This window comes from Colossoma macropomum, unplaced genomic scaffold (genome assembly GCF_904425465.1).
Source record: "Colossoma macropomum unplaced genomic scaffold, Colossoma_macropomum, whole genome shotgun sequence".
Lineage (NCBI taxonomy): Eukaryota > Metazoa > Chordata > Actinopteri > Characiformes > Serrasalmidae > Colossoma > Colossoma macropomum.
Window position 1 is genome coordinate 25,057,338 of NW_023494789.1, and position 23,940 is coordinate 25,081,277.

The 23,940-nt window shown below is 39.3% G+C and overlaps 1 protein-coding gene across 1 annotated transcript in view; it reads left to right on the top strand.

Moving 5' to 3' along the window:
- mast2 (microtubule associated serine/threonine kinase 2) overlaps nucleotides 1–23,940 on the top strand; it is a 154,841-nt gene that overhangs the window by 94,029 nt on the left and 36,872 nt on the right. Inside the window, 1 exon segment of the mRNA XM_036570645.1 lies at nucleotides 2,444–2,475. Coding sequence (XP_036426538.1) covers nucleotides 2,444–2,475 — 32 coding nt within the window.

Sequence of the window (23,940 nt, forward strand, 5' to 3'; positions counted from 1 at the left end):
TTTGCCATCTTTTCTAACTTGTCCTTTCCTGTATGTTCCTGCTGTGTCTCAGTTATATATTTACAGCGTGTTGAACAGGGTGGCAGAAGGGCAGAGGAAAATGATTTGATGATGCTGAGGGAAGGCTGTCTAGTAACTTAAAAATGAAGGGGAATTGCTCTCATAAATACAGCCAGCAGCAATATCAGCCCGGTATTGGCTGAGTCACTAATTAAAAAGTAGGCCGGCGTTTTGCTAAGTGTGCACTTTAAAAGTTGCTGTGTTGGTGTTCTGCACGCAGCCCAGGAAGACGTGAACGTTTCTTGGCTCAGCCTTCTGCCCACATATTCCTTACAGAAAGAGAGGTCTTGTTTGTCTCTCCACCACCAACAATGCTCTCTTACCCTGTTCTGCTCTTCTGCCTCCTGTCACATTCAGTCTCTCTCTCTCTCTCTCTCTCTCTCTCTCTCTCTCTCGCTCTCTCTATGTATACATTGATATTATAGGCTTGCAATATTTAGTAAAACTAGATAAATGAGCTAATTAAAATATTAGAAAATTATGAAGCCATTTTAATAAAAGTTACAAAGACCCTCTTTGCTCTGTTCTCCTGCATCACTCATCAGTGACGCGTTCTAGCGCCAGTAACCTCTTGAGTTTTGCCAGATTGGGTGGGACCCCTGATTTAGAATTTTATGCCGCTTGCCATGACAATATTTCGTATCTTTGAGGCTTTAGGAGCAGTGCTTTTAGTCAGTGAAAGCACTAAAATGCACAGGGCATGGGTTCTTCAACACCAGAGTTGAGAAATGATATTTAAATTGAGTTATATTGACTTGAATTCGATAACCTCCTAAGTATCTGGACAGTGAAGAAATTATTTGGTGGAGGCTTACTGAAGCATCATAGCAAATTAAGAGTGTGTTGCTTGGAATAATAAAACTCTCTCCAAAATCGTTCCACATTACAGTTCCCGAAGAGTGTAACTTAGCACATACTTTTTCTCTCGCTGTGCTTAAGCATTTCTGCCTGTCAGAGTTAAAAGATGACTATATTCCATTACATTTTCAACATTTTGGTTTAAGTGAATGGTGCCCTTCAGAATAACATATATATCTCATCTAGCAGATTAAACATATTAGCATGTTGCAAAAAGGAAGAGAAAACATAACACTCCTCAGTATGGTGTGTTTGTGTTGTTCTGAATTTACTCAGGATGTCAGAACATGCATGACCTTTGCTTACACACCCACACAGTTAAATGATGATGGTCTTTTTAACAATCCTCCAACTGAAACCAATGACTTCTCTTTGCGCTAACAGTTAATGCTTGTGCTAGCTGTTTTGATACACTTTCTTCCTCCCAAAAAGTTGGAAAGAAAGAGAGAAAAAAATCGCTGTTGCCATCGGCAGCATGACCCACATGACCTCTGTAACATACCAAGAGTTTTTGCCTCACCTTTCCAGCTCAAGGCGCTGTAAAGGTCTTAAATATTTTTTTTTTTACTGTAGGGCAAAGTATTCCTCATTATAAGCTGACTGCATCTGTGACCACGCACTGACTGCTTTCATGTTTTAAATTGCTTACTTTACATACTGATCGTACTGGAGAGCAGTGTGCGTGTACAGTATTGCTGTGTTTATCCTCCCATGAATATTTACAGTGGAGCGTATCCGCTCCCTACAGACAGAGACAGATGGAGTAGCCTTTTTCTGTTTGTCCTCTCTGCCCTATCAGTCTGGTGGGCCTGGTATCCTTTGTCCGGTTCTTGCAGCCTCAGAAGAAAGTGTGTGCATGTGTGTTCTTTTGTTTGTGTGAAATCACATATACACATACAGAGTGTGCCTATGTATTTTATCAGTTTGTGTGTGTCTCCTTCTGTTTTGTTGTTGAAACAAGCAGTTCTTTATACGTTGTCATTAGATTTTCACTCTGTTTTGGATTTCTGTTTTTGTATTTGCCATGCTTTCATTTTTGATATTGCCGTTCATGCTGCTTAAGCATTTACAAACAGTGATTCTCATTTTACCCAGAATAGGATATTTAACTAGTATAACCAGTGGTTAGGAACAGATCCCTGTAGAACACCTCTGCCATCTAGTGGCAGCCTTCTAAATTTTCCAGGGTACTGTTATTTTTCTATGAACCAGCATGTTTCGCTGTGCTGTATTCTGCTAACTCTATAAACAAAGAACTTCATCAATGAAGACTTTAAGTGATACTTATGAAGACGCTTTGGTGTTGTTAAAGAGCCGTTACACTCCAACCTGAATGTGTTGAAATGGTCACATTTTTGGTTCCGTTTGATTAACAGATCTCACAGTTTGTTAGTGACACAAATGTATAATACATGAATCTGTCAGTACGCAGCATAACATTTAGCATGTCAAAGCATAGCATTGATGATATAGCATTGTTTTTGCCAAATCCTATCTAATTTCATTGTCCTCATTTTTTTTGCAGAAGGAGCTAAGCCTTCCCCGGAGAGGCAGTTTGTAAGTACTCTAGTTTCTTACCAGTCATCCTTGGGTATTCGTAAATTCCTTGTTGCAGTATGAAAAGAAAGTCCACTCTGAACTGAGTACACAGCCTAGAACAGCTGAAAATCAGTGTTACTTTGAAAGCTGTTTTAATAAAGGTCTTTAAATAAGGCTTTATAGAGTAATAGTGTGTGTCCAATTCACTGAGGGTAAAGGTTTTGATTAATTGACTAAGACATTTAGTTTCACTGTGTTGCTTTACTTTTCCCGTCAAAAAAGCTGAAGCTGAAAAGAAAATGTTTCTGATGACTGTTAAACATGTTGTGTATTGCACCTTAAATTGCCATCTTTTTGTGTTTTTCTGTGAGATTTTCAAGGTCCATTTCTGGCTGTTGGTTATGTCATAGGACTCTGTTTGTATATTCAGGCCATCTTGTCTTGACTGGTTTCTTTGTTTCATCAAGTCCACATTAGATAATAATTAATGGTTCATTTTAATGTAAAGCTCCTGGCTTATCACTCACTCACGCATGTATGCACAGACTCACTCACGCACTCACTCACTCACTCATAGCTGGGTGTAGATCTCCACAAGGGGGGTGCCATTGCCAGTCAAACAGCTTTTGATGCTTCATAAAAGTGGTGCTGTGCGTCAGTGACACTGTGTGGTACACTCTTGTCTTGGCCCCTTCGATCAGTACTATGTTCCACAGTCCATACAAAGAACCGTTTTGTTGCATTAATACAGAAATCAGTTGATGTATTTGGTCATGGCTGTGCATATGTCTGCTATTTTACAAAGGCTTTGAACCCAGTTGAGCCAATCATATTTCATCAGTTTATGTGTGTATATAATTGATATTTTGATAGGTTTTGATTTTAGACTTGCTGGTTAATGTTTAATGTCCTGTCAAAAGAATTTGCCAAAATTTGCATCTTAGTCTAAATGGTTATGAAGAACTTTGCGATGATCTTCGGTGTCAAACAACAGCAAACAGCTGCGTCGATTAGCAGTTTTCCTCCTTGACTAGTTTAACTTTCTTGCTTCTGAGAAGTTTGTGATGCACAAAGAAAAGGCTGCAGAGGCCACGAGGGTCAGAGGTTAGTAGTCTACAGGCTGTAGCATGCAGGACGTATGCTCCAACAGCTGAGTATCTCTGCCTCCACAGACCTGTTTTAACACTGCTGCCCTATTTTTAACCTGCTTGCTCCCACCAAATACAGTTTGCACCATTATGAGGAGAGCAGCATCACTATAGATGAGAGTGCTTTATGGTGTGCAAGTTATGTTGCTTTGTACAGGTGACATGAAGTTATGCAAGGCAGCAATTTGTGCTTTTGATAGTATACTGCTTTGGTTGGTGTCTGCGTGCTTGCATAATTTTTTGAATGTCTATCTGTTGTTCCCTGAGTGGCATGAAGTGTACTGTAGCTGGTGGAGGGGGCACTGCACGAGTTCGTTGAGTTTATTGCACCCAGCTAAACCCGCAATACTGCAGGCCTGGATTAAAGACTTAATCAAATCAAGCCTACTATTCCACCTCCGTGTCAGTCAGTGAACCACCCACACATACATGCAGTTATTTGTCTCTCATACAGTAATAGATCATGTGTCAATGTAATTGCATTAGCCTGTCCTGTAGCAAAGTACGTCAGTGTTGTAATCAGACTGTCTTAGCATTGGATGCTACAGTGGTCTTGTTGGGGCTTTTTGTTGATCCTAGCTATTGTCTGACTCCTGGCACGTAGCCACCAGCTTTTGCTGGGAACAGTGGAAGGGACATTGATGTTCTTTTGCTTCTGGGAAGTATGTGCGGACAGGGATTGATACTGTGAGTCGTGGGCGACAGCTGCACCCCCACCCCCACCTCTAGGGTCTTGTGATGTCATGGGAATGCCCTGTTCCCAATAGTTAGAGTAAGAGGCAGCAAGAGACAGAGAGAGGGGAAGGCAATGGCAACATTAAGGCACTGCTCTCTTTGTCTTTCACTATCCATCTTTTCTCATCCTTAGCCTCAGTCTCTGGATTAATCACCACTTGGTGGAGAAAAATGGATACAGTATTTCATGAACTACTAAGGTCCGGCAGCTGGAGATCAGCTTGGCCTGATATTATCTCTTGACCACTAGCTATGGATATTCTCTCTGCCTGAGGTCAGTAGCTGTCTTCATTCAGCTAACATGGACAGCTTTAAGAAATGCTAAATATTGGAGATCATCACTGCAACTGATGGTTCTGGTACTAGTCTTTTGCTGTCATCATTGCACAGTTGCTTAGAATGGTAATGGTCCTAAAACAGAGGTGATTTGAGTGTTTGGCCGATGCTGAATGCACTCCACCTTTCTTACACTTGCTCAGTGATCCCCTTAACACCACAGCAGGCATGAAGAAAAGGAAGGAGAGAGCAGGAGCACCCAACCTCCACTTACAGTGAGTCTCTGTATTTGCACCATCACAGCAGAGATGTGTAAATGTATGTATGTAGAAGAAGGTAGGATATAAGCAGAAGTAATAATATTCTTCAGCAGATACAGAAACGGGTGAAGTTTCATCCTAGTCCGTGAACTGAGCTCTTGTTAGGTTCCTAAACATGACCAGTACACTAAGGTTACACAAAGAGACCATGGTCACCACATGCTGTAGACGGAGCACACCTGATAGATTGTCGCTTTAACTAGGCCTGTGCCAGTAACACAGTTCTCTTACTCGGATAACCATGTGGAAAATTACCACGGTAAACAGTTAAATCAGATCGGGGGGTGGGTACTTTTTGTTCCTTTGCATTATCTTTTATTTGATGATGATAAAGCTTCAACTTACATGCTGTCACTTTTTCTTCTACGCATTCTAGAGAGTTTTGAGCCATCTCGAAATTTAGTGGCATTGCTTTTAATTTTATTGTTTCCATTTTCTCTGTGTACATCTGTTGTTTACTATTACTGTTAAGAAAAATAATGATAGCAATGCTTTTTAATCAGGTCATTTGGAGGCGATTCCTAACACTGAACCGAACGCGGGAGCTCTAAAGTCTAATACTGTACGGCTCTAAAGTCTAATACAATATTGTCTTGCTCTGGTTTACATAAGGTAAATCAATAGATGAATGACTTTTTTATTTTTACCTAGCCGTGAGTGGTTATCGTCACTGGAGACTGTTACCACGATAACTCATGTTTTCATGACAAAACTTTGTATCTCTTAAACTTTATAAAGAATTTAAAAAAGCATTTTTAATATGACCACTACAGTAAAAAAGTAATAAGTATTACCATTTTGGGCCCTTTCTATTGTTCTGTTTTTTAGTGTTCACACAATGAAAGGGCAGCTGGAGTTTTCAAATGATGCTAAATAGAATTCAGAACAAAAAATTGGAGTCACAAGAGTTTTTTTTGTAAAGCGAACATGTGCAACTTACATTTGCAACTTCACCTGGAGTAGGATGTCTTCCCCTTCTCATGTCTGCTTTACATATAGAGTTTTAATCCTTAATGATACTGATTGACAGTCAGAGTGTGCCGCACTGCTTACAATCCCTGGCAAGAGCAGCCCAGAGAAAAAGAGAGAGGCAGAGAAATGCTGTTTCAGCTTAGTGAGTATATGTGATATGAGGTCAGCCCCAGGTCAGCTCCCCTTGTACCCTGTCTACTCATTCTTCAGTTCTAGACGTTTGCAGCCCAGTACCCTGGATTTGTCCCCCGCTCATGCTGGTGCCCTCTCCCTGGCCAGCTCTGCAGAGAATGTTGCCTGTGTGGTGCCATATGGTGTCTCATGGCCAGCAGCACTTCTTGGCTTTGGTCATCTGAGCAGTGGCTTAGAGTAGCTGGTGAGGAGCGAGTGATGGTGGCAAAGTCATGACTATTCAAACCAATCTAGCACTGCACAATACTATGTTTGTTAATGAGTTTCACAATATTGGAGCAGTCACAGTTCCAAATGAATGTCTGTAGATATTCTGAGAAATCAAGGGCTGTGACCCAAATTGATCTTTATTGTCTTACTGGTATTGTGCTACATGTAGGGGGAAATATTTAGTTCACTAAATTATTTATTAAATAAATTAATTAATTCAGTGACACTTTCCAGTGTTTCCTTTGCAATAATATAGCCGAGCCAGTCTCGCGTGTTGACTGATGTAACTGGCAGCCTAACATTTGCTTCCTGGCGTTCAGTTTGTATGTGGTATCCATTCAGTTTTGGGAAAAAAAGAATCTTTACCCAATTTTCTCCCCAATTTAGTCGTCTCCAGTTCCACCCGCTAGTTGGGACTCCCCCAATCACACGATACTATCAAAACTAGGAGGACGAAGGCTAACACAGGCTTCCTCCGAGACCTGTGAAGCCAGCCACCGTTTCTTATCGAACTGCCGCTCACGCGGCACCCAGAGAGCGAGGCCAATGGTGCTCTCTTGGACTCCCGGCTACGGATGGCTGTAGCATCACCAGGGATCAAACTCGCGATCTCCTGATGATAGGGCCAACGCTTAGACGGTTGCACCACTCGGGAGCCCCAAAATAATCTATTTTTTAGATAAACATTTTTCAAATTTAGAAATGCACTAAATTCAGATCCCATATCCAGCGCCGATCCGATCTGTGTGTGGCAGAGGTGGGCTGGTTTGTGCCAGAACACTGCATAGTCTTCTAGCATAAAGTCACAGTAGACCTAAATCACAGAATTTTACCAAAAAGTCAGTTTTTTTTTTTTTCTGCAATCTGAGAAATTAGTATGGCAGGGGTTAGTGTTATTGAAATGTATGCTGTAATAAAAAATAACAATAATAAAGGAAGTGAAAGGCTCTGCTTAAGCTCGGTGTTCTGATCACTAAAAAGAATTAATAAACTGCAGGAACGAACCATGAGGTCTAATGTAAAAGACAGACTTCATATTATTATTTTTATTATTTATTTATTTATTTATTTTTGTTCTTTCCATAAAACTTGTGAAAAAACTTTTATGGTTTGTCGCCCTCTCGTCTCCAGTGGAAACTGCCCTAGATATACTGAATATATAACAGCAATTTCCATAGTTTTAAATAAAGAAAGAAACTAAACTCTGAAGGTCAAGAAAAGTTAGCAGTGTTAATGTATTCTTCTGTACAAGTGTGAAGTCACACTGAAATGGTTTGTAATTCTGGTTTAGTGTGTCTGATTGAGCTGCAGTGTTTTAGTGCATGCTCTCTATAATTAGATTTGACTTTTGTAAGGACAGATGAATACAGATTTCTCTAAGCTCCCGGAAGGTGATGAATAAGAGGGTAAGGCCCTGGCGAAACTAGATTTTCTTTGTGTCTGTTATTGTTCTGTAAGGCATGAACTAAAAGTTGGAAGCTGAAGTTGGGAGAGGAATGTATCAAAACGCTGCTACCTGAATGACCATGACAGAATGAGAGCACCACTATACAATCTATTAGGCTCTATTACAGGAGCTATACAGCGCAGTGTTCCAGAAAAGGACTCCCCAGTCTCTTTCTTTCTTTGCCTTATTTCTTTTTTGGCCTTCTTCCTTTTTCTTTTTCATTTGTGCCTTCTTTCTCTTTTTCATTTAGTCTTTTTTTCTGTCTCGTTTTTTTTCTCACTTGAGTATAGTACTGTGCCAATCTCAAAGACCACCTTTCACTTTTTATTATTTATTTATTTTTTTTTCTTCGTATTACTTTTTTTTTTTTACACAGAAGCCTCGGCAACTAAATATAATAGCTATTTTTTTAGCAGTTAATGTGTCCACCCTTTAGTACAGCTTCCATTGTTTTCAGGAGACTTGCTTTCAGTTTTTCAAAGAAATCTGCATGGATATTTTTCCACACCTCCAAAGTCTTAGAAAATGGCCCTCACAATTCAAGTATTCCTAAACTCATTCAGTGTTTTTGTTCAGTCCGTTGTTCTATGAGCAGCAGCAGCTTCTTTGTTTGCAATGCAAATAGCATTGTCTTTTTGTCTGTTTCCTTTTCTCAGTAACAGCTTCTTGACCACTGCACATGTTTTCAAACCCATAGTGTTCACAGTGGAACGATGGACAGAAACACCTGTGGACTTTTTCAGTTGTAAAAAAGATGAGTTTTATGTACTATTTATCTCATTGGGACAGTTTTGGAGGTCTACCACGTCATGCACAGTTTTTAGGAGTCCCATTTTCTGTATATATTTTAATCATTTTTGAACACCTGTTCTCTCTTATGTTGCTTGTGCTAATGGATTATCTTATCTTCTCAGAAGTATCTCCTGAAAAATGAGTGACTTGTGCTTAATGGCTGTTTTGACTGGAAATTAAATAAATCAAGGGTGGTCTCTGACTGCAGCTCACAGGGAAACTAGGTTGTTTTACCCATATTAACAGCTCAGGATTTGAGCTAGCTTTCCCTCGGGTTAATATGAAAGCATGCAGCCATACAGACTGATGTAGTTTCTTAGTGGTAGTAAAGCTGAAGGGTGTTGAGTTTGTGAAATCTTAACTCATTTGTATCCTAGCTCATTTGGGGTCTCCATGCACAACATAGTGAGCTCAGGACTGCTTCTCATCAGCTTGTGTAGAAAATGAACCTGAGTGCTCTCTCTCACACAGCAGGTGTTATTTCACACCACTGCCTTTATGAGAGGGAAAACAAGGGGTTGAGTTGACATTGAAAGCTGACCTTAGTGGTTACAGCCTGGTCATGTTTATGAACCTCAGAGCACACGTCATAGATCATTATGAGAGATGTTCGTACACACACTGAGACAAGCTCACGTACAAAAAACACAGCATCATATTAAAGAATCGGGATCAGATCAGTCATTTTGGCCTTTTCCTTTCCTTCGTGCTGTCACACTCGCTCACTAGAATCTGGCCGACTGCTCAGTTTCGTTGCCATGGCAACAGCAGTCTCCTTCAGCATCTCCTCTCCCCCACCTCCCTCCCCTCCTCTCTGCTCCTGCCGTCCGCTGGAGGGCCGGAGGAGTTCACGTCGGCCCCGACCCTGTCCCAGGGGGCCGGAGTTAACCCCAACCCCTTCCTCTGGAGGTAAGGAGGTCTTGTGGTGGTGGATAGTGCATCCACACTAACAGAGTGTTGGCCTTGCTTCCCTCTTTCTTGTCAAATAGTGTATTATTAACCATATGTGCATGTTTTGCTTGTGTTAGTTCTGTGTCAAGTTGTGTCTGACACTGAGTGGAGGTGGGGTGATTTGTTACACAGTGGTTTACTGACTGATATTATCAGGGGAGAAAAAAGCATAGAGAATTTGTATGGGTACTGTATCAATCTTATTCAGTTTCGAAGTGGAAGTATAGAGACAAAAACATTTGAGGGAAATATATTTATATTTATATTTTGTCTTACTTTTGTCTGACTTACAGTGACAGTTAAGAACATTTTTGCCTTTCTTCTGTAAAGTTACTATTTTGGAGATTTTTTTGTTGTTTTTGTTTTTTTTTGTTGTTTGTTTTTTTTGTTTTGTTTTTGTTTTTCTACAGCAACAATATATAAGTATAAAAATGTAATGGTTTAACAAGTAACTAATAGAATAAATAGTACTTGACCAAAGACAAATTAGCATAGTTTTGGGCATTTTACAGTGATTTTGATTGTTTAATGAAAACTAAATTTCAACTGTACAGAAGCATAACTGGCAAGAAAAAAGAGAAAAATATCTTCATGGAAATGTAATGGAAACATGGTATCTTAATGTTCAAGGTTCAAATGTTCAGATGTTTTAGATCTAAAGTGAAGTGGTTAAATTAAAGAAAAAGCTCCTTTTAAATGCTATAGTAGTTTTTAAAGACGAAAACAACAGATTGGTATTGAAAAAGAAAAAAGTAGTGTTGTGCCATCTCCAGTTATTTTTATGCTGGTGTTTTGTCCTCAGATACAGTTCTGTCTGTACTGCTTTAAAAGAAGTGAGCATGTGATCGAAATGCTACATTTTTCTTCACTTTAGAGGTGTTTATTACAGTGTAATTATCAGCACTTTATTGGTGGGACATTTCATGTTTGAAATGAAGTGATCCATAGCTACCAGTTTGTAAATATATAAGCTAGTGGTGTGCCCTGCTTCTTTATCTCTGGATTAGCACATGGACCAAACCCATGTCCTTCAGTAAAAGAGCCAAGGCAACTCTCCCTGATGGGACCAGGGCTCTGTGTCAGGACAGTGTGTCAATAATAGGAAATCCATTTTAGTGTCAGTAGTCAGGTTACTAAATGGATTTATTCAATAAATAATGAAGACTTTTGTAACCTAAGACATTAAGTCTTATTCAGTAGCAGTATCGTAGAATACAAAGTAAATGTCAATAGAAGGTGTCATGCCTGCTACAGATATGTGTGCATGTGTTTATACAAGTCTTTTGATCAGAAACAAATAATTCGCTGCCCAGTAGCATGGAATACAGCTAGGTCACTGCTAATGAGGCACCATCGAATGTCAGAGTGTCAGAACACTGCACTTTGTCGTGTGTGTGTTTGTTCGTTCATTCCCCATGTTTCCACTCTGGTCCTTAGACTCTAATTACTGAGCATAGCTGACACACTGGTGTTTTTTAAGTGCTGATCATTGCTGTGTGTGTTCAGAGATGGGCAGAGTTAAATGCTGTCCTTTCTGGTAGAGTGCCACCATTATACAAAAGCTTCATGTTATTTGACTCCATGGAACCCAGGTTTACCCATGCTAAGAGGCTGTTTACACCTTACGTCAGCATGCGTTGTCGGCTTCACCAGTTCATGTTTGAATTTCACTTGGCTGCATGAAAAGCCAGGTGTAAACGCTCCCAGCAGGCCTTGTGATAGGATTGTGACCAGATACTCAAACCACAATTGTCGGTGGTTAGTAACACAACACCACATTTATTTTATTTACACATTTTATTCAAATTGTAAATGGAATCCAGCCAAAATATATCCAGGTTTACTCTGTTGAAAGTTGATGTGAGATTCACGTGGGGTCAACGTCTGACATGTAGAACTGTGTATGTGAATAACTGAGGCTGAAAAAAGTTGACAACGTACAAAAGTTGATTCCACATTACTACAGTTACATTTTCACACTTAGCCTCGCAGCCTACTGGGTATTTTAGTCAGCTATTATTAAGTGTACCAAATAAACTGGCAGCTGGCAAACCGCAAAACGGTCTTTCTGCAGACTCGAAACAGGTCCTTCTCACTTATTGTGTTGTGATGCTATTGTATGTTACTTTACTTTCTTTTAAAAATACTTTTCTCTGCTTTTACTGTTACCTTGACAGGCCTACCTGTTTTCATGTCAGCCGCTGAGCAGAAGATAATTCACACGGGTTAATGTGAAGTGCAAACAGCCTCTATACATGTATGATGCAAGATTCTTTAAAAGGTTTGGTTAGTTAACCCCACCATGTCTAACAAACACATTCAGTATAATGGGGAAAAAAATGCAATAACTTTTGGGCTTAACTCTTGGATCTTATTGGACTTAAGAAGCATTTCTCATTCCTTGTCCTGGAGTACCACTGGACATTTTAGAGTTTCCCCTGCTCCCAGTGCACCTGATGCAACTAATGAACTAATTAACAAGCCGTTCCTGAGAGCGTTAGAGCAAGGAAAAACATCTACAGCATGCAGGGCAGTGATGCTCTATGACGTCAGTGCACTGCATGGATGCTTTCATTTGTTCATCATGGCATCTTCTGGCTGATGCCTTCTAGACATTTCCTGGGGTTAGACGTTTTAGATTTTATAGGGAGCTGGGAAACAAGCATGAAATTGTTTTCACTCCTGTCAAAGCTAAATAGCTAAATTCTGAAATGTATTTATTTTCACTGTTCTCAATGCTATATGTGTGATATATATATATATATATATATATACTATATATATATATATTATATATATATATATATATATATATATATTTTGCTCTAATCTCCTTAAAATTCTCCATTTATATAAGCTGTCCTATGTAATTGTAGCATAGTCCTTGCAGACAGAGCTCGCCTTCTAAGTGCATCCACCTAGTCTTATCTCAGTGGGTAAAGTTTGACTAAGGAAACAGTCTTCAGTTTAGGCATGGAGAATGTGTCCTGTGAGTAGTCTACATAATGTGCCACTGGACATGTCAAAGCTACTGATGTAACTAAATTGTACTCGACTGATTTAACCAGGACAGTCACTCAGATTGTTCAGAATGTTATCAGTTTTATATCAACTGTCCTGGCTGATGTTTTACAGCGCCTTTAACTGCTTGCAACATTACCAGGTTCCTTATTAAATCTTAGTGCTGTATTTCAGCAGTATTTAAAAGTGCATGTATGTGTGTTTGCTGTGACACTGTGTGTATAGAGTCCCTGCTGAAGGTGAAACAAGTGCTTCTTATGCCTGGCAGCTTCTGTCTCTGTACATACAAATAGTGTACAGCATATCTTTTGTAACTAGTCCTGTCACACCATCAGAACCTCCTCTAACCCCACACTTCTCTCTCTCTCTCTCTTCTCTCTCTCTCTCTCTCTCTCTCTCTCTCTCTCTCTCTCTCTCTCTCTCTCTCTCTCTCTCTCTCTCTCTCTCTCTCTCTCTCTCAACCACATCTGTCTTTATTCTTCTCTTATCCAGCCCTGTCCAACATCTAACCTGGCAGATGTTGATAAGAGAGTTGACATTGCTGGACAAAATCTCCCTCATGCGAGACTTTAATCTGCACCCTCTAATCATTTCTCATCATTTCAAAAATAAGTAAATCATTTTGCTTAAATAAATGTGTGTGCACACGCATTTAAGCAGACATTAATCTCCTGTCATTCTGACAGTTTCTCTGGAGACTCTGTATTGGGTTTTTATCTAATCTTGTCTTTCTGGGACTAGGATAGGAACATCAAAAACCATTGCAATGCTTGTAGGATGTGGACCTGCTGGGTATTTCTGTGCTTATTATTTGGGATGCACTGATGGCTGAATTGTGGGGCGATGCAGAAATGCAGTATTTTTCCTGTATATGTGATATTTTTCTGTCTGCCAATATTAATACATGAACATTTATAACGTAGAAATTGGAACTGAATCCACCTTTATTAAGGAGATTTTTAAGGAGAACATTTATAGAACATTATTTCTGTAGGGTTACAAATACAGTAAAATACAGATATTTTAACACAGTAACCCAGCATCATCCAGAAATTCTGCTGTTCTAGACTAATAATCACTTTGTCAAATTATGGTCAAATTTATTTATTTTTTTTCAACCAAATATCTATTGTTTTATTGGTATTATTTCTAAGTAAGAATTAAGTGGTTATGAGCTAGTTTGCACTGCCATTGTATTGTTTTTTTTTCTTTGGCTGATTTGTTTGGCTAATTTTTATTAGCCTTTTTTAATCCAAACTTGTGATCTATACAACATTATTTGCTCTTTAATGGGCCAAACTGGCATTTTAATTTTTCTGTTTTAACAAATTACCTATTTAAATAACATTAATTAATTAATTTAAACAAATAAAGTGCTGCATTGAAAGTAAGAGGCAACTGGCTATTTAGCACTATAAGACATGCATAATTATACTTCGGCATTTTGGTATAGGTAGCAGCAGCTTTCAAATACAGACCTGTCTCACATTATTTACCTCATAAAATTCCAACACAGAACTTAGATTTTGAGTAAAATCTGCCAGTTCCAATCTTGACCGGTTCCGGCTGTGCATCCCGATTACCAAGCTACTTGTTAAATTGATCTTTTGGTAATATTGTGAAGTTTTTGTTTTTTTTCTCAGCCTTTCTTTTTTCCCCTAATTCTTATCCTTATTCTTAACATCTAATATGTTAATGTTTGTTCTACAGTATGAATTTGAATTCGCTGTGTTGTGTTCTGTGCTTAGTAACGTGAATTTGGACCAGGCTGCTGCTTTTAACATGCATGAGAGAGAAAAGAGAGGGAGAGGGAGAGTGAGAATGGGAACTAGTCGTGTGTGTATGAGGAATGGGGGGTGGGAGTGAGGGAGAGAGCGTGTGTGAGGAGGAAGACGGTTGCTGCTCAGTCTACCTCTAGCAGTGTCACAGGTTGCAGACAGGCAGTAGTGACAACATTTTGGCAGCTGGGGACACAAGCACACGCTAACACACACTCGTTTAGTGGAGCTGTCCTTCATCCATTCGTTCGGCAGCTCCATGGCAGGCTGTGCGTTTAGTCACTGCATGACAGCCATGTTAGTGAAGAGCCAGGATCATGTCTGACTCCTTCTGGACCGTGCTCTCCAATTTCTCTCTGCCTGAGAGGAGCATGCTACGCCGTTCCAAAAGGTACAGCTTTACATCTCTCTCTCTCTCTCTCTCTCTCTCTCTCTCTCTCTCTCTCTCTCTCTCTCTCTCTCTCTCCCTCTCTCTCTCCCTCTCTCATGCTCATGACGTCCCTGCGTTATCTGTGCATGTGTGTCTTGGTCTTGGCAGGTAACTCTGTTTACTAGTCACATGAGCAGTAATAGAAGACACACAGCAGGAGACGTTTGTGCTGTGTTTTGGTGTATGCGTGTCCTCTGTTTCTCCTTTTCTGTCTGTCTGCTGATGGTTGTGTGTGCTTTAATCCAGCTGTATATTGCACTGACTCTACTGTGCGGCATCTGAGGACGTGTGTGCAGTCATGAAAACATGCAGCCACACATGATCTGCCAGGCTAGCCTATCTCTTGCCCAGTGCCTTAAATCTGTCTGCATTATCACACCCTGCAGAGAAATATGGGTTGTTTTTATCTGTATTTATCTTTAGAAGCAAGTCTCCATCTCTCCTCCTTTCGTTTCACTCCTGTCTTCCTGTAGCTCAGAGAGTGAAAAGGGGTGGGTGCTTGCATAGCAACAGAGCATGGAACGCATTCCCTCTTTAACCCCCCTCTCTGTGACTGTTTGTGTGTGGAAACTGAGATAAACGTGACTTTTTTTAAACTGTTTCGTTGGGAAGGATCTCCTCCTTTCAATACCTTGCTTGGGGATTTCTACACTTTTTATTTCCCCACAGCAGGGGCAGAATCTACACATGACACGTCAAAAATCAGTTAGCAGTCTCAACTGAACGTGTACATAGCCTGGTGTGCTGTCTGCATGTTTGTATGGAACTTGAACGGGCTCTCCGACATTTCGTATTTTCAGTGAAAGCACAACATATGCTCATTTAATAAAGTCTGCAAACTGTTCAGAGGGAGGTGACTCATGTGAGTCTTTGGAGACCATGAGTTGCTTCAGCGTTGTGAATTCTGACTGAGCTTCTTGTGTACTCACATTAGATAAGAAGTGAGATTTTAGCAGATTTACAAGTTCCTCTACACCACAGAGACAGACATTTCGGAAGACCGTTCGGCTTTCTTTGGCTCCAAAACTGCAAACCATGGAATATGACCATGGATACCGTGGAAAAGAGTAAAAGCTGCAACAAAGTAACAAGTTTGCCACAAGTAGAAATTCTGCTGAAACGAAAAGAACAAATAACGTCTTGTCCGAACAGCAAGCAGCTCAAATGGGCAACAATAACAAAACCAAAGCACTCCTATTATAATCAAGGAAGCTGTCTACACTAGACACAAGTGGTAGAGCGCTGGTTTTGACGGATGTCCTGTTTCTATTTTTGGTGATGTTCCACCTCAGTAAATACTATGGTTAAGCCAGCTGTCAGAACACATTTTACTAGCCAAAAATGGATATGTTAATCTATGAGGTGGAGTGAGTCATGGTAAGTTATACCAGCATTTTTTTATCTGCTGTAAGCTACTGATATTCCTTTTAAATGCATTGCACAGATGTAAAATGTGTAGCTAGCTCAAGTCTTGAGTTATTAGCTATTGTGTAATTGTGTCAGCAGTCATCTCTCAGTTTCATCAGTTAAGGTAGGAACCACTGCCCTGCACAGTTTAAGGCATTCTCTGTTTCAACACAACTGATAAAATTCATTGACTAATTATAAAGCTCTTCATGAGCATGATCATGCGCTGGGGCAGGTCATCAGAAGATATTTTTTCTTAAAAAGATTCATTCAACAGTTACACTGAAGATGATTGACTAATTCTTTTTTCTGGGATGACAGGATGGACTGTTATCTCCATTAGTGATGCTCTGAACCATTGCTGGACATGTGGAGAAGTGTGAGTCTGCCCTTTGAAAATGCTTTGAAAGAAGGGCCTCATGTATAAGTGCATTACTCATAATGTGACAGAGGCCCAGGAAGTGTCTCACATTAAGCCTGTGGCTTTGTCAGTGCCATGTGTGTTGGAGGCAGCCAAGTGTTCCAGGACATCTCCCAGGGCTTTCAGTGACTAAACTGACAACGCTTGTTTCTGCAGTTTGTGTTATTTAAAAAAAAAAAATCTTACTGACACTTTCACTTGTTTCAGAGATCTGGACCGACCATGAGCTGTGCAGTGTAGTCCTTCTAGTTCTGAGTTTGATTATTTTTCAAATATAGAACAACTCTTCGACAATGTCCTGTCACAGTGGTAGAACCATCTGAACCATTATTACCAATCTGCTCTGTAATTATTAACAGTTGTGTCTGCTCCTCCATCAACAGTTTAATAGTTTATGAATATTTTTTTTTACTAAATTTTGGATTAACACGTTAGTTTTTTTTCTGCTAAGATGTAGCTGTTTTAAGAAACCCCATCTCATCCCCCTGCAACTGTGTAGCTTTGATGAAATTAGCTATAGCATGCTTTGCAGCTTCTGCTTCTCATTTTCTTTCCACCCTGTGTTTCACAAATTCAGCTGCTTATTTCACCCATTTTTTGGTCCAGCCACGGATATATTTGAAGCCTGAAATTTGTCTTTACACTATGTAGCCTCAGTATTAGCTTTGCGAGAAGTCTCAGTATTGCTGTTATTTGGTCTTTCAAGATCAGCTTTTTTTTCTCAAGCTGTTCTACTTCAGAGGATCTAGCTTTACAGTTTAGCTAGCAGCCCCTGTTTGTCTGGCATTTTGAAGTTTCATTTCATTGTAATCATTTTGAGTAAAGCTGCTTATTTTTTCACTGCAGCAAACCTTTACACTGAGGCAACAATCTGTAGAGGGAGTGACAGAGAGGCTTCTACTGTTGGCTGTGTAACTACAGTGCGATAGGAGATCAATATATTGACCGATGGCTTCAATTTCACATCTGAATGAAGTATTCATTATGTACTAATTCTTTACAAACTGAATTTGCAGGAATAATATATTTTTTTAATTTTGCACAATGCTTGTAATCCTGTGATTTTGGGTATTGGAAACTTAAAAGGGAATTCCACTGTAAGCAAAGCCATTCAGAGTGGTTTGATGTGAAATTTACTATTGCAGAGAAACTTACTGAGTCACAGTTGTTCAGAGTGGAGGTGATCGGGACCAGATGTGTTTATTGCCACTGAAAGCTACATCACAGGTTTATTATAGATTTAAAGTAAGTTACCTGATGCTCGAGACATTGTTTCATAAAATGTTGAGATAAAGATACTTGGACCTAAAACATATATTTGTCAGTACATTCAGGGTGGAGAGGTCTTTTACATAGAAGAACTCAGAAGACGCATGTAGGGTCACTGGTTGTTTTACATAGCAAATAAAATAGATATCACAACACTGGTTCCTCTCACCACTACTGTAAAGAATTCTGATGTCAAGTTTATCTACAATGAACCATTTCACATCAAACCACTCTGAATGACTTTATTTACATCTCGACAACAGAATTATGCAGAACTTTGGAGAAAATTGGTGGCATTTCCCTTTGACAGAGTGTAATTCACTTCTCCAACCAAGTTTAAATCCAGGCTTTTCTTATATTATCAAGTTCATTTTCTCTTGTCCTATTACCTTTCTCTCCTTATCTTCCTCTGCCCTCATTCTCTCTTAATCCACATTTCACTCGAGTTCTCTCTGTCTTTTTCTCTCATCCTCTCTCTCTCTCTCGATTTCTTTCTCTCTCTCTCTCTCTCTCTCTCGCTCTCATCTACTCTCTCTCTCTCATCTTCTCTCTCTCTCGCTCTCGCTCTTGTCTAATCTGTCACTTGTCCACTCTCTCTGATACTGATCTTGCTCCTGTGCTTGTGCTCTACTTTTAAAGTGACAAGCTGACTTTGTGGTGATCTCGTCATTGTGTGCAGCAGACCATGCACTTATCTCCCCTATTTTATTGTTGTTGTTTTTTTTATTCTATTTTCTTAAAGTGGTTTTAGAAGCTTCATGCTCATGGTATTTAAAATGTAACTGTAGTGAACTAAGCTTAAAAAGAATCAAAAGACTGATATTATGACACCAAATTTGATGATATCACCAAAGCTTCTGTAGCCTCTTTCACTGTGAAGCAAAAATATTTCTCTTTTTGTGGGACTTCTGTAATTGTAATGATCACTTTCTGTAATTAGCGTGAAAGATGTATACTGCACCTGATCATAGTGTTGACTGGGTGCATCGGTTCAAAGGAGTCATCTCCTAAATGGGGGAATCTTGATCTCAACATTTCCCCCAGAAGGTAGCATTTCACACTAATTAGGGATGAACATCTTAGTCAAATATTATATATAATATTAGAATTTTTAAGACCTTAGTGGAAGAATATTCAAATAATACCCCCTCATACCCCACCCACCTTAAATAGCTAATGTAACCAGCCTAGTCACGTTGTATTTCACCTCCTACCTGTGAGCTGGAAGACAGAGTTTGTGAAAAGTTAGTTGATAACCTGATAAATTCACAAATGATATTGAAAGTTACATTAAGTCTATATAAGTAGGCTGTAAAATTAGCTTGAGTTTGATGTTTACCTGTATTTTTTTTGTTTCGCATTCTATGGGCTATAGCTGTGCTTTGTACTTTCTTGATTCCTCCATTAGAGTAAACAAATAAGAAACACGTTCTCTTCACTTTCCTCTGGTGATGTGAAGAGTTCAGACATTTCATGGTTCTTATGGAAATGTATAACTTTAGAGACAAGGTATTTGTGCATCAAAAATCCTAAATAACTTTTAACTTTCATGACTGTTTGAATATTTCAACTTTCTTACTGATCCCTAAGATTTGTACCACATCCTATTAGCTGTCCAGGGCTTAGACATTGCCCTTGGAAACTTGTATTTATGTGGATAGAGAAAAGGGTTTAGATTAGTGTGAAACAATGGTGTCAGGTCCCTCATATGTTCTTTCTCCATCTCACCATCTTCCTTTCTTGTATACACCCCCCTTCACCTGTGAGCAGATGAGGTGGTCTGCATTATTAATGAACCCTGTGGAGAGCAATTGTGTGTGTGTGTGTGTGTGTGTGTGTGTGTGTGTGTGTGTGTGTGTGTGTGTGTGTGTGTTTCTCCCTGTGAACAGACCACCTGTCTCACACACTCAGGATCATCAGTGAGACTGACCTTATACACACTAGCCCTGCCACATGCTCACTCCTACTCTGTTTCTTATTGAGCTCTGCTGCATAGTTCATAATTCAAGCAAGAACAATGGCAATTGAATTTCAGTTAGTATAATTATCAATTCATTGTGTATAGTGTCTCTCTGTCTCTCTCACTGTCTCCTTTCCTCTTTGTTTCCCCCGTTACTACTAGTCCTCTACCATGTAACACATTATTTACATCAGTGTGTAAATTTATGATATTTATTATTTTTCTTAGAAAGCAAGTCAGATGTGTGCTGCATATGCTCATGCTTGGATCCCAGGCAATTATAATGAAATATGTTCAGTTAAGGGAGTGTTAGACTGGTATTGAAAGCACAGCAGAAAGTTTTGATCCATTAATTTCCCATCTGTCAATACTGGAATTATCAGAGTGCTGTTGCTTTGTGTGCTTGCTGTGCAACCTCTCATCCATTGCAAAGAGGATGTGGCCTCTGTGTGATGTTCTCATTATAATTCCATCATAGAAGTGTGTTTTTGTATGTATTAGTCAAATACAAGAAGTGTATTCTTTTGTATAGTATAGTTAATTGTGATTTGTCTTATTTGGTCTATGTATTTATCACTTGAATTAATTCAGTAGCATTATCATCATGTGTATGCAGGGTTGACATGAACCGAACATGAAAATCACATGAAGGCAGAGTGAACAAGAGAACATTGCGTACAACACAGTTTCCAAAACAGTAGTTGCATGTTACAAGTTCTCCTTGAATGTAGCCCTCTTGCTCCCATAGCGTTATGTTGTGTCTTGTTTTGAGGGGAACTGGGGTTTCCACTGTGCTGTTGATTTTGTTAGTTTGCTGCTCATTGGTTTATCCATCATTCCCCGCGAGCCACTGTCCAGCACAGTCTGCTGAAATACTGGTATTACCGTGTTCAGCTGTGTGTTTTGCTTGTAAGTGAAACTTTGAACATGAAACATCTCAAAAAAGTGCAAAAAAGGAATGATTACTTTGGTTGATGGCTCTCTTAATAAAACCATGAAATAGTTCTGGTCTTTTTTATTTATTTTTTTTTATTTTATTTATTTATTTTTTTTGCTCAATTTATCTGCTGCTGTTCAAACTAAACACGTCTGCGCTGTGAAATGATTTGTAAAGTCTTAAATTTGACTGTTTGTTGTAGCCCCAGGTCATTTCTTCTTCTCCTTTTTCTGGGCTATTCTTTATTTCAGTCGAAAAGCGAAAGTGCCATTCTTGACTGTTTTCGTGCTGAAATGTTTCAGTGGCACCCCTGTTTTACACATTTACCTTTTTTTTAATAGTTAAATGGATATTTTCCTTAGATTTAATTTTGAAAAAAGCAGGGAGAAAAAACCCAAAGTTAAAAACACTTTAAAATTGATTGATTGATTGATTGATTGATTGAATAGCATCTACATAAATTCATCTGGATTATTTGAGCTTTGGTTACAGCACACAGTAAAACATATATGATTCTCCATTTGTTTGCAGCAGCTTAAAGCAATATCAGTATTGCAAAGGAAAGAAAGAATTAACAGATATATTATGGTTTAGGGATGCATGATAATATAAGAATCATGTCGACATCAACAAATGATTGTTTACAAAAAAAATGGCATCAGACTGAGGATTAGATTTGACCATAATTTCAAACTGTTTTTCAATGATGTATTTATTGCACTCTAGAAAAGCAGAAAGTTTGTGCTATGCTGTGCTACCGGCAAAAATGTCTGCAATATATTAATTTAATTCCATTTATAACTTTAGTCACAATTTCTAAATGTTTGTAGAATATTTGTATCGACATTGACATCAGCTTCGACAGATGCATACATGAAAAATACTGGATACCGTATTGACCCACAATTCCCATATTTGTTCATCCCTATCATGCAGCCCTAGTATGCATGCTTGTGGATATGCATTTGTTCATATGCATAAGTAAATGGGACAAAAGCTTTTGAATCTAGCCTAAGCGATCTCCTAAATCATGTGGTTTGCGCGCTTCCTTTCCTGATAACACAAAATGAGGAGTCACTTTCTTCCTCTTTCTTTTTTTTTTCCAGCGTTCCACTCTTGTACCATTTCAGCATTCAGTACAGCCACTTAGCTGGTGGGAGGCCTTCAGAAGGTCCTGAATGTGCCTCAGTTGATCTGTGATTACACACAGACAGTTCAACTCTAGGTGCTGTGTGGACTGATTAGGGTGCTTTGTGATTATCTGCAGGCTGCTTTATAACCTGCAGTGTGTTGTAACTGCAGCCCAGTCCTGTTTCTTTTTTCCAGAGGAGAGCTGCTATAATTTAGAATGAAAAATGTAGCTGCACAAAAACATTGTGTTGGTAATGTACCTGATATAGACCATTCATTATTCAGTCACGCTAAATGGCTAAAATGGGTTCAGCACACAGTTTGCATTGATGAAGCTGTGGTGTGTTCTTGTTAGTGCTCACCTTTTTTGAGGCTTTTGTTGTTTGTTGTTTTCCAATACAGAGTCACAGGCTTAAAGGCATCACGTTTAGCTTTGAACCTAAAATTATGGCAGTGTTCGTGGAGCAGACGGCATGGGGGAGAGGCAAGGAGGGTTTAGTTTGGCTGCCTGTTGGTGGTTTTAAAACTGCGCCAGTCTGCAGGGCTGAGATGAGAAGCCTGGCCAGCAGGTGTTTCTGCATAATTGCAATGTTCAGTGTTAATAGGCTCATCTCATCTGTTAGCAGCAATTATGCTGTTCAGCTCTTTGACGTTCGATGGCTCGAGCTTCGGGCCAGAAATTATTCTGTTTGCTGAAACTATGAAGCACATAATCATGGATATGATGACAAGCATAAACGACAATTAACCCCTTATAATCCCAAGCTTATAACATACTAAGGCTTATTATACATTTACTACATGGACTACAGTGCAAACTGTCTGAGTTATTCTTAGGTTTGTAGAAATGTACAGTAAAACTTTGGACCTGACAGTGGGTCCTGGCCATTTAAAGGGTTAAAGGACTGTCCCATCCTATTTGAACACACTTTGGAGTTTCCAGTCCCTGCTATCCCTGTTTGTGTGTTTTTGTATGTGTGTATGTATGCAGTAGTGTGAGTGTGTCTGACCATCTGCTCATATGCAATCCTATATGCCAGTATTGTATACAGAGGTTTAATGGTTTCCTTTCCCTATATTTTTGACCAGCAGTGAGCATATGGCTTAAAGCAGCCCTGCTTGGTCACAGGAGAGCTCCACTCATATCACACTGCTTTGCTGTCTCCGGCCTAGTGTAATGTGGCACTGCTCAGAGAGCCCACTGCACATCTGTTCAGACAATAAGTCTGGTTTTAACTAGGGATGTGTGATTTAACTCCTTTTGATATTAAATTATCCTTAAGGGTTAATAAATGGTTGTTTATAAGGAAGAAAAAAACAAGAAAAAATGGCCGACACTAATGTTATGCTGTAGGCTTACCTTTTTAGGTGGCAGCACTGGTGTAGAAGCACACAGAGGAATGCTTTTCAGTTCATGTTTTTTTTTTTTCAAAAACAGCCAAAATCGGTAAATCGGGAAATCGGTAGGTTTTCTTGTTGATAAATAAAATATGAAATCTCTTCAGAGGATCTGTTGAGTTAACAGAGCTTACTGGTACAACACTGGATGGTGATGAGGCCTTTTAAGGCTCATTTATGCGCAGTGTTAAATACAAATACGGACAGAACTTTCTGTCCATTCTTTGTGTTCATTTCATACGTATTTGTTCTCTGAAATCTTGTGGATAGGGACAAAACGGAGCAGTACCACCAGAAACAGTGGGGGCACTGCAGCCAATAGTTCAAACGAGACACAATGCCATAGTGTATGTTTCTCTCATTGGTAATATAAGTAAATTTCTCCATCCACATGTTGCAAAGTATTTAATGCCCTCACAGTTCACCACCACCTGCAGCGCTGCCTCTTTTGTCTTTTTTGTAGTAGGTACATTATTATGACCTCTTCTGCTGTGGCTATGAAGTTTGTTGTTGTCAGAAACTTTTGACTTTGAACTGCCCTCTAGTGCATGTAATGCTTAACATCAGTGCCAACATAAAGGATGCATGGAAGTATTTGGACAGGTTTACATCATTTGAAATGGACTTATTTATTTTTGTACATAAAGAGAGTATAAATGAGCCTTTACAGGTGGACAATATGTTAGCT